We start from the raw sequence: 11,746 nt of genomic DNA, 5'->3' as shown, positions 1-11,746 counted from the left end.
GGGAATAGAAATCATTAGGGAACAGCTTGCTAGGTGAGCCATGGCTTTGAGAAAACACAGCTCCAAGGTTGTGGTGTTTTTGTGGTCTGGCCAACAAACACCTGGCAACATTGTGTTTTCAGGTATTTCCTTAATATATATTTTTTTCACACTTGTGAAAGTCACTGTGTGAAACTTAGTAGATGTCAGCATAATGCTTTTATTGTGAAATCTCTCATTTTTCATGTCAAGCCATGTTTATTTCAACCAGAAACAATGTACTGTCACTTTTCCTTTAAATTTGATTTGTTTCAAACACAGTTATGTTGCAAACTACTCCATCTAATCCACACTCAATCCCAGCAAACATGCCAGACCTAAAGATTACATCTGAATTACAACAGTTATTGCAACTTTGTTGGATTGTAAAACCTACTGCCAAGGCCAAATATGTACCAGTTTTAAAACCCGCTATTTGTTGTATCCTCCTATTGGGGGCTCCTATTTATCAAGTAGTCACGTTATGTGTTTCATTGTGTGGCAAGGACAAGTTATAAAGAGTATTGATGAAGCCAGAGGCCAACACAGCGCTGCAGACTGTTCAGTTCATTGCCATGAATTGTGTGCCATGAAATCCTCCTTTGATTGCCATTGTATGGGTTCTGTCATGAGTATCAGTTTTGTTTGGTACAACAGAATTTTGTATACCTGATTCCTGTTTGTGAAACAATTGCTTTCTATGCTTGTACTTGAAGCATGTATGATTCTAAGCAACATAAATGGTTTGTTTTTACTGTTGCATGTTTGAGTGCATGTACAAAACCTTTTTGACCCATTTTCGTAGCCATACCTACTGTATCTATAGAGCGCCAACACGAGACATTCGCCCAATTAGCAACGCGCATTTTTATTACGCTTTGGTCAGAGGACGCAGCTGGGGGTGCGACGGTTCGCGTTTGCGCATGCGCTGTCCGGCATTTTGGAAGTCAGAATTCTTCAGATTCAGAATTTGAATCAGTAAATACAAGGAATTTGTTTTTTGGTGCTTAACGTGCTCCTGGTACACAAACACACACACACACACACACACACACACACATACATACATACATACATACATACATACATACATATCTGGCTTATTTACGTCTCTTTGCTTACGGTTCTTTTAAGAAGCCACCATCATTATGGCGGATCCAAGAATACGGCAGATAAAAATAAAGGCTGGTGTCGTAAAACGGTAAGTGTACAAAATAACAATCTTATTTAGTGTGTAGCATAGCTGCTAATTCTCCAGAGCTAGTTTCTGCTGTAGCTAGAAACTGTGACGCACAACTAGCGGGCTAGCAGTTTATTTTCCACAGAAAGTGACATGTTGTACCTAGCATGCTAAACCTATAATACATACTTTGTATACATACTTATTACTACATAACACAGTGTTGGAGCTGTTTTTGGAGTATAAAAGCCTTACTACATTCCTGACAACAACAATAATAATAATAATAATAATAATAATACAATTTTAATAATTGTCATTTTCTGTAGTGAGGTTGATATTCTTTAAAATGCCCATGAAGGCTGAACGCAAAAATGTAAATAAAAGCTCTGAGAAGTTAGAGTTTGAGCTGTGTCATTTACTTGTGATGAAATTTTGGTCCTTTTCCAAAACTGAAATGAAGCTCAGCACGATTCTGGTGGTGTCCAGCTGTTAAGGTTCATATATAGACTTTGGAAGAAAAATGTATATACTCGATTATACTGTAATTTAAACCAATAGTATTCCATTTATTTGCCATTTATACAGTACAGTGCCTATGTCAGGCTGACATTAGTACAGTGCATTATGCTAGAACCAGTTTGAACAACATGAAACACAGCTATGGCAAAGAAGATGGCTAGATATCTTGCTGTTTTTATAACCCATGACCTTAAACACCTTCATAAATGGTCTTTGGAATGCTAATCCTATAATAAACCAGTACTCAAATCTCATAACTCATCTCTGTTGATAAACCTTTCACTATTATATCTCCCTCTTAAGGCTGGGCGATATGGTCGAAAACTGTATCACGATATCAGGGTTTCATATCGGTCGATATCGATAATTGTTGAACTTTTTTATGGCCCATTTAAAATAAGGACAAGGAGAAAATATATTACAATTAAACATTTTTATTTTTAATTAAACCTTCCTCTTATCGCAATCCCTTCAGTTATTAAGACAGAAACGTCAACAACCAGGAAAACTCAAATAATTAAAGTCACAATGAACACTTTACAATTATCTCTTAACATTTAAGGTGCAAAATGAAAGAAAATGTAAGAAATGCTTAATAAAGTGTAATAAAATAGTGCAAAGTGTTAAATATAAAGATAGAGAAACCTGAGAATTTAGTGCAAGTTTAGTGCTACCAAGTTCACTAGCTGTTCACCTTCTGGTGAATAAAGTGTTTTAAAATATGTGCAGTGTTTTTTAAACATAAATAGAACTGAGGTAGGCTGAGATACATCTGTAATATAAAAAACAAACCTGATACACTACAGTAACATTCGAAATATAAAACCTGCAGAAATATGAAAAAGTATCTCAAGTTATTCTTACTCTAATCGAAGTTGAACTATTCAAGTATATTTTCAGACTTATAATTAGGGCTGTAGCTATTGAATATTTTAGTAATCGAGTATTCTACCAAAAATTTCACAGATTAACCGATTAATCTGATAAAATGTATTTTTGCTTAATTAAAGAGCAATATTAAATATACAAGAGAAAATAAGACGGGTCTCTTAAAATGAACAACTAATTTGGTTTCCTTTTTTAGAAAAATGAACTTTTATTTTTTAAATGCATACAACAATATTTTCTATCAAAAATAAACATTTTTTTTGTAAATTATTTTCAAATTACTTTTTTAAAGTATCAAAACTAAGGCATACATTAAAATAGATAGTAATAATAATACAAAAATACTGCCTTTAAGTCATGCAACGTAACTTTCAGAAGTAAAAGATTAAAAATCTACAGCTCAGGCATAACATAAGCCTTTACTGTCTAAAGCACTATTCGGACGGGACTAGTTTTACAGGGGGTCGTTAGAGAAATTTCAGTTTCACAGACGTACTTTGTGATTTTAATCCCGTCCGAATCTGCCATGTCTGTCTTTTTCTCACACGACCTGTGTAAAAATTCCAGCGCAAATTACCTACTGTTTTTCAGCAAAATCGGTGCTTCTCTGAGAAATCTAATCCCGTCCAAATGCGAATGTCTGTGATTGCCGAAAATGTTTTTTCCAAAACGCGTTTTCTTGTCTGTTTTGGTCAACGTGAACTACCGTATTAACCCTAGCGCACCGGTATTCAAGTTTCTGCTTTCTGCACACCAATAATGGATGTAAATGTGTTTGCTACCTTGCGAAGAAATATAAAAAATTAAATCAACAAGAAGAGCCAAATCACGTAAATTGTTAAGACTGGCTACTGTAATATCAGTCTCATGTAAGAGTACTTTCCTTTCTATAGTCAATTACATAACGTGAAAATTATATAAAAACGTATTTATTCCAGTGGGTTTATAAGAAGTTCTATATAAAACCATGTGATGACCATACGCAATCCACGCATCCTGGACATGTGGTCTTGTGCAACGCCCACATGTAAAACACAGACACTCCTATCTCCGTAATAAACACAGAGATGTTAGTCCCGTCCGAATCCATACATGAAATGACAGACGTCGGCTGAAAAAAATTCTAACTCTAACGTCGTTTGGAAAACTAGTCCCGTCCGAATAGTTATTAAGAAAAGTAAGAGAAAGAGAAGTAAGAGAAAATTTCTTGAAGCGAAGGTCCGGAAGATCATAATGTCTAAGTAGTTAGTGTGATTATATATTTATGTAGCCTAGTAGTTGTATCAGCATCTGCAAGCAATCAATACCTGACTGTCAAATCAAATAAATTCAGTACAATTCAGAAACTTTTTGACAATATTTATTGTTACGTAACATAGAACCGAACATATGTATGATTGTAGATATGTATAACGTTCTCTCATTAAATAAAGTAGGGCTACATTTCAAAATAAGAGAAAATAAATAAAATGTGAAAATAGTGTATTTTTAAATAAAGTGCTTAACTTGCCCTTTCTTCCATGTGTAACTTTACTCTAATTCTCTCATATCTGTCTTGCACTGTTGAGTCGCAGTGTTTACTTCAGGAATGCACAGACTTGAATGGCTGAGTGGTATCACATGGGATGGCTTAACTCGCATGTAATTGGTCTTTGCATTTCCAAAAGATTGCAAAAGCTGCGCCTAGTAAAAGAGAAGCGTCCCGTCAAGTTTTAAAGCATAACCTTTTGTTTTGGCCGTAGGTCCGGGTCCGTATTGGACAGCTTCTGGGTCCAGACCCGGACCACGGTCCGCCTGTTAGTGACCTCTGACATACATGTACATATTTATAACCAGGTAAATCATTTAGTGAGGTTCACTTTGCAGTATACTTTGCACTTTCCTTTATAACACAACACTGTGATTTAATGTGTACATCAGTCAATGTCTGATTTACTATTTTTTTGCAGTTTAGCCAATACATAGCAACATGGCTAAAACTAGTTGGAAATCACAAATGTCTTCTCTATATGGGCTGTCTGGGTGGCTAGAATTTTGGAAGAATATTTCAACACTCAGTTTAAATATGTCCATGACATCTCTTTTGCCTTTTTTAGGCTGGCTAAGGAAGAGGTCTTGTACATAAAGGAGGCAAAAGAGCAGGAAGAGAGAATTGAGCGTCTGAAAGCTGAGGCAAAGGATGAGTATCTGATCAAGAAACAGGTAAATACAAAAGACAACAGAATTTAACAAAGAACTTGTTTATGTAGAGCACATATAACTTGGTCCTTGGTTGTGAGCAAGTAATGAATTACAATAAATTTGTCTGGAAGAATGAGAGAGAAATTATTCTGACAAGTTTATTGATGGCTACCTTTGATTCAAGCATTCTAGTTTCTAAAATTTCAAAAGTTAAAGTTCATTATTTGCCAGTAGACCCCTGAAAATGCTGTTTGTATAAGTATCAAAAATAAATGCAGACTAGTCATTTTTAGAACTACCTATTGCTGCAATTTAGATCTATTTGGGTAAGTTCCTACCAGCTTTGCAAAATGTTTGTAATTGATTTTCACTCTTGGAATCTGTCTCTCAGTCGTCCGCACATAGAGACTTTTGTATTTTGTCCACCATGGAGGTAAGCTAATTTTGAGGAAAATTGGGTTGTAGCTGCCTCTCTACATTACAACACTAGAAAAGAGGTGTTATTTGTGTAGTAACAGCGTTTAGCTCAGGAGATATTGACTCGGGAAACTCGAATCTGTGAATATGTGGCCAACTTTACTTAAGTCCCTCAGCGTCCCATCGCAGTCCTTCCCGCTCCTTCAGTTCTCTCCAGCGCTGGAAAGCTGATCCTATATTAACAGGGGTACTACTTCTTGCCTTATCGTAAGCCTTTGGCTTTCTTTGTTTTTATTCGCCATGTCAATGTTTCAATCGCTTTCTGCTAATGTCACACATGCGCACTGAACACTCTCTCCGCCCATATTGACAAGAGACGCCTTTTTCTGCTCATTGGCTTTTTTTTTGTATTTATTATTCATTATTCAGGGGATGAATACTTCCAATACTTTCTAATCCACTCTATGAATTGCAAGTCAGAAATGTGTGCTACTGTTGACATTTATCCCCAGAAATGAAAGTGAAGAAGTAGTATAATGCATCTATCTTTGCTATGGCTAAAACTTTTTGGGCCAGTTTCAAGTCTTTTTGTTTGGTTGTAAGAGATGAAGTTTAGGTGGAAACTTTGCTGAAACCTGAAATCAGTGGCAGAGATGGGGAGACTAGACAGAATTGCTGGAATACAGGGTTTGTCATCGAGTGGCAGAGTTGCCAAAGTGCAGACTTCAACCCCATAGACCATCTGTCAAGATACCTGAAGTTGGGCTTTGGTTCCATGTTCGGTTGGGTTCTGATATGGTGACTGGGATGGCCCCTGGAAAAACAATGAATTCATTGTCATATAAGCAGTTTGAGATGACCTTTGCAGGTGGTCAACAACAATACTTAATAAGGCTGTGGTATTCCTTGTGGCCCCACCACTTGGCCCCACCACTTTCTTCTTCTACTTTTGGCTTTTCCCGTTAAGGGTCACCACAGCGAATAATCTGTTAGCACCTAACTCTATTTTTGGCATCCTCTACTCTCCCACCAATTACCTTTATGTTCTCTTTCAACACATACATATATCTCCTCTTTAGGCTTAATCCTGGTCTCTTACCTGGCAGCTCTATCTCCAACATCCTCCCCATATAACCATCTCTCTCCTCTGCACATGTTAAACCATCTCAATCTAGCCTTTCTGACCTTGTCCCCAAAACCTGAGCCAACCTGAGCTGTCCCTCTTTATGTGCTTGTTCCTAATCCTGTCCATCCTCATCACTCGTAAAGAGAACCTCAACATCCTCATCTCTGCTACCTCCATCTCTGCCTTATGTCTTTTCCTCATTGCTACAGTTTCTAACCCATACAGCATAGCTGGTCTTGTACACCTTTTCTTTGATTCTCTACTGAAATGATAACACAAACTCACCTGTGACAAGAGGTTATAATAACCAAATGTTTCATTATTCATCAGAAGAGATCTCAGAACATTCATCATGCTTTGATGCAAATGGGTTTCCACCAGCCATAAAAATGCACATTTTATTGTGGTATGAATCTGCATAGGCTAATAGGCTAGGACACCACCAAGTTTTGAAATGAGTAAAAATATTGGCTTTGGTTTTAGACACATGTTTTCACTTGTCTTTTCTTTATCCTTTTTTTGTTGTGTGACCAAGAGTGAGAGTGATTGCAAGCAACTGAGAGACGGACTGAGAGCAAGCGCGATCTCACTCACATCTGAAGTAGAAGCAGAGAAAGCTTTGCTTTGATAAGTGTGTCTGATGATAACCAAGGTGTTTGCGTGTGTAACAGGTGGAGGTGTTGCAGGAGTCGAGAATGATGATTCCAGACTGTCACCGCCGTTTAGCAATGGCTCATGCTGATCTGCAGCAGCTGTTGGTGAGCTGAAAAAACACCCCTACCTCTATTTGATGACCAAATCAGTCATCTGTGTGAATTTTTCAAATCACACTGAATAGTATTTGTGAAATCTTGTGTATCTTTGTGTGTATGTAATATTCTAATGTTGCATACATCTGACTAGTGTCAAGACTAGATTTAAAATAAATGTTTCACCTTTAGCCAGTTATTGTTTTCTTTCATTAAACATAGTCTGCCTTTTTAGTAATTCTCTGACTACTAATGAAGTCATTTGTTGTGTTTTTTAGTCACTGAGCAATGCTTGTTAAGACATTATATAACTAAACATTATAAAGGGAGACCAATTAATGTCATACCAGCACTGAGCTTTTACTTTATTAGGAATAAAGTGAGATGTTAAATGGCAATGCCTTATACTAGTGTGTACATATTGTATAGTGAAATACAGTTAGGTAAATTACATTTCAGGAAAATTGCATTATTAACCAATTTTAAATATATTTGAGAAGGCATTGAAGTCTTATTCCAATTTTACTTTTTTTCTACCTGTCAGCTACCTACTGTATCAGGCACATCAGTGCAGGGCTAACTGAGAAAATGTGGATTCAGTAGTGATTTATGTCAGTTGTTTGGCATTATTTTGTATTCCAGGAAATGGTGGTGGATCTGGAGGAATTGGAGGAATTCAAGGAGGCCAGAAGTGTTTTAGACTCTGTCAAACTAGAGGGATGATGTAAACACACCTGCGCAACACATGTCCATTCCATTAGTCAGGACTTCTTAATGTTGATTCACACACAAGTCTGATCATTGTTTTGTATTTATTTTGTATTTATTGTTAACACAATGAATATACCATGCCGCTGTTGATTTTTCAAAGTTGCAAAATGGAATAAACTATACATGTACTATATGTGTTCTTACTATATAACATTTTGCATTTATTTCCAGCTGTATCCTCGAAACAAATCTAAAAATCGTTAGTGCTGGAAGCTTAAAAAAAAGGGTGTGGACTTGATGGAGGGTCATCAACTTGTGTGCCACGTCCAGAGTGTAATCAAGGTTGGGCTAAAAGTTTATAAATAAAAGATAAAATACATTCATACATGTGTTGGAGCCCTATACTTTGTTTAGGGTGAGTTACCTTTCTCCTTACACTAATATAATAAAACAAGGGCCTGGAAGCCTGCTGTATTTGTTAGGAATTCTAAGCACTCAAACATGACAATGGAATTGTTAAGATTTTATATTTGTAGATTCAGGCCATGTCAACACTAATACGTTTTCGTTTGAAAACATATATTTTTCTCTCCGTTTTGGCCTTTCGTCCACACTGAGACAGCGTTTTAAGTCAACGAAAATGTAGCTGTTGGAAGATGGTCTCCAAAGCAGATAAATTTGAAAACGCTGTCTTCGCGTCTTAGTGTAGATGCGAAGACGGCGTTTTCAAATTTATCGAAAACGAAAACGTATTAGTGTATAATAATATGAAACATTTTTAGTCATGTGATGCAGTCGAAAGTAAATAAACACCTAGCGGAAATGATGCAGGTTGAAGCTTTACTCATGCGCAGTAGGGAAATGTAAGCGTTTTCATACATTTCAGTGTGAATGAGCAACTTTTGGAAAACGTTTGAAAATGATAATGTGGACGCGGAGCGTTTTTAGACGTAAACTCCGTTTTCAAATATATCCGGATTAGTGTGGACATGGCCTCAGAAGTGCAAATATCTACTATTTTTCAATTGATCAACAAAACCTTATTACCCAAGGTCAAAGATGATGATGATGATGATGATGATGATGATGATGATAACGGCCACCACTGGAATTAATGCTCTTCGTGGAATTTATACATCGAAATTGTACATTGACAGGCCTGCCACTGGTGTATTTAGAAACACAATGCTGAAAAGCCTTGCACACAATATTAGAATGAAAAAATTAAAAGGAAATTTAAACTAGAAACTGTTATTAAAATGTTTTTAATGCCACTGGAAATATGCCTCATCCTTATACCTACATCTGCAGGTGTCCTAAGAAATCTTGGCAAAGTGGCCAGGTAGTACTAATGCTTTATTTGCTCCAATTACAGTCTGCTATTAAAGAATATGGACTTTTTAAGTGGTTGGCATTTGAAGTGGCTGATTCAATACTTTTGGTAGCTCACATAGCCATCAGCCATTTCTCCTCAGATTAGATTCTAGTCAGAAGGCATTAAGGGAACTCCATAAACAAACCTTAATAATTTGGAAGGCCAGGAGGGTATGAACATAGTATAGGAAGAGCTGTAGGATATACCAGGCTACTGGATGAACACACCTGAGGCTTGTACTTGTGTTCTCATTCATGTAATTATCATAGCAGCTGGAACATGCACAAAATCAACCAATAACAGGTCGAAAACTTGTTTGTGCAAAAAAAAAAAAAACATCCAGTAAGTGGCAGTTCTGTGGACAGAAATTGGATGTTGGTGAGAGAGGTCAAAGAGGAATTGGCAGACTGGTCCAGTCACAAAATACAGATCATGTCAAACTGGTCCAATGAACCTGTCAGTGAGTTCATTGTGACCTACACAGTCACAAAATCTGAATCTAATAAAGCCCCTTGGAATGTTGTCAATGTTTGTAAAATAAATGGCAATTCTGCAGCAATAGTGTGATGCAATCATGTAAACAGCAACAGAAATCTGTAAATTATACAGAAAACACAACAGATGAGATTTTGAGGTGGATGAGGTACAAAACAAAAAACCCACATTGGGTTCCTCTCCAGTCACCTAAGAACAGAATTCTGAGACTAAAGTTTGCACAGGCTCACCAAAATTGGTAAAGATCTGTTGCAGATTTGCCAAAAACGAATGCTCTTTTCCCATTTTATTAAAGTAGCCAGTAACCTCCCTCTTCTCAACCAGCCACCTCCTCTGCACCATCCTACTCTGTGCCAACCACTGGGTCTCCAACTCCGACCTCTGGACCAGCCAGGTTCTTTCCTCTCTTTTATGGCCAAAGCCAAAAATCTCCACTGCCATAGCTTCATCAACTACCTCTGCAAATATGTTAAAAAGGAGGAGTTCTGAGGACTCAAAGCCCAGTCAAAAAAGAAAGAAAAAATAGATCACTGCAAGCTTCAGCTTAACAGTTTTTGGAGCACTTTAATGTTGATGGGTTCAAGTTTGTTAATTGAATGGAACAGTGTATTTTCTATTTTGTATTTATTTCCCATTATTATCCACCCCCACAACCCCCAAAAAAAGAGATGGTAGAGAAAATGATCCATGTCCCTTCTTCACTATGGTGATGATGTGACATGACTACGAGAGGTCCTGCATTATGAGGACACCTAGATACCGGAAACTGTCTATTCTGACCACTGGGCTCATGCTGCTCATGAATAGCTTTGTCTTGTTGACATTCAGAAGAAGATTATTCCCCTGGCATCAAGTCTCCAGGTTTTTTATCTTCTCGAGGTAGACCCTCTCATCGCTGTTGGCACCAATATCACAATATCCAATATAAATGGATATCCCTGGCAAATTATAACTGCTTGAAATTGCTATTCAGTTGCTTTCAAATGGCACGTATGTGATCTATAATGGCAAAAAAGTAAAAGCCACAAGTCATGTATTTTTACTCTAATTCTAGCTAAAATGACACCTCCAGGACTGCTACAATGCTCATTGTGTCTCCAAGGCATAGACACAGTTTATTGATCTATGGCTTTAGACCAGCCTTTGTAGAAAAAAGCATCTTTGTTGTCCACACTGAGATGGTAAGAAACACTCTCATGCCATTAACAGACTATTAAACTTTTTTCTTGTTTCTTATTCTTAATATTTTCTAATTGTCAAAGTAATGTCTGCATAGTGTTGTACATTTGCTGTATGATTTGACATCAGCTAAATAAAAAGACTAAATAAACCATATTACAGTCATCAAAAACATAAAGGGCATAAACAGTGCTGATGTCTGATGCGAATATTATCTGAAGCTCTTGACCTGTATATGCACACTTATCAAGAAGGCCTCAACAGATGATCTGGAGGCCTTCCTGGAACATTTTGAGCATGCAGCAGCTGAGTTGGAATAAACAGAGGAGGAAGGAACCCTGTCATTCCTACCCTTGATATTAGAGGAAGCCTAGCTGGGAGCCCAGCAGCTGCCTCCACAGACACAGCTGCAGTATTCCAGCATACAGTGGGTGGTGCTGCAGAGCCTTGACTACATACCTGAGAAGCATCACTGACACTTCAGGTGATGGCAGAGAAGCAGGACATGGAACTGGCCCACCTAACTGGACAAACCTGTATGGCTGGAAAAGGATCCTTTAACAGCGTCCCTGTTCCAGACATCACTTATCATCTTTTTCTCTCAACCTTGGTCATCCCTTTCTTTACATCCTTTATGCACTGCATGCTTCACAAACTGTACAAATTATTGGGGATTAAACTGATTTCTCACTAGTGTTTGACAACAACAATGGGCAGGTCTAACAGTTTAATTGAACACTTAAAAATATGATTCAAAGTTTGCTCAAAAAGATGCTCAGAATTGGATAAGAAGCTGGAAGCTTTGTTATATGAAGAATAAAAAGTCTCACAAGCCTGGGGTTTTCCCCATTTGAGTTATTGTATCCATGCAAGCATTGTGGTGTTTTATATGTTATTATGGAAAA

The 11,746-nt window shown here is 37.3% G+C and overlaps 1 protein-coding gene across 2 annotated transcripts; it reads left to right on the top strand.

The window, feature by feature from the left end:
- The first annotated feature begins 906 nt into the window (after window positions 1-906).
- Window positions 907-7,985, top strand: LOC132860280 (tubulin-specific chaperone A-like). 2 transcript variants are annotated; one of them, XM_060891429.1, is made up of 5 exons: window positions 907-1,039; window positions 1,153-1,219; window positions 4,705-4,810; window positions 7,004-7,090; window positions 7,724-7,985. In XM_060891429.1, the coding sequence occupies exons 2-5, from the start codon at window positions 1,167-1,169 to the stop codon at window positions 7,802-7,804; spliced, it is 327 nt and encodes a 108-aa protein (XP_060747412.1). In that variant the 5' UTR covers window positions 907-1,039; window positions 1,153-1,166; the 3' UTR covers window positions 7,805-7,985. The 2 variants fall into 2 exon arrangements, with proteins under 2 accessions (XP_060747412.1, XP_060747411.1); XM_060891428.1 differs by lacking the exon at window positions 907-1,039 and having other exon boundaries at window positions 1,061-1,219.
- The last annotated feature ends 3,761 nt before the right edge of the window (window positions 7,986-11,746 follow it).

The sequence above is a fragment of the Tachysurus vachellii genome, chromosome 17 (assembly GCF_030014155.1).
Source record: "Tachysurus vachellii isolate PV-2020 chromosome 17, HZAU_Pvac_v1, whole genome shotgun sequence".
Lineage (NCBI taxonomy): Eukaryota > Metazoa > Chordata > Actinopteri > Siluriformes > Bagridae > Tachysurus > Tachysurus vachellii.
The sequence above is the reverse complement of the archived record's forward strand: the minus strand, read 5'-3'. Positions and strand labels throughout refer to the sequence as shown.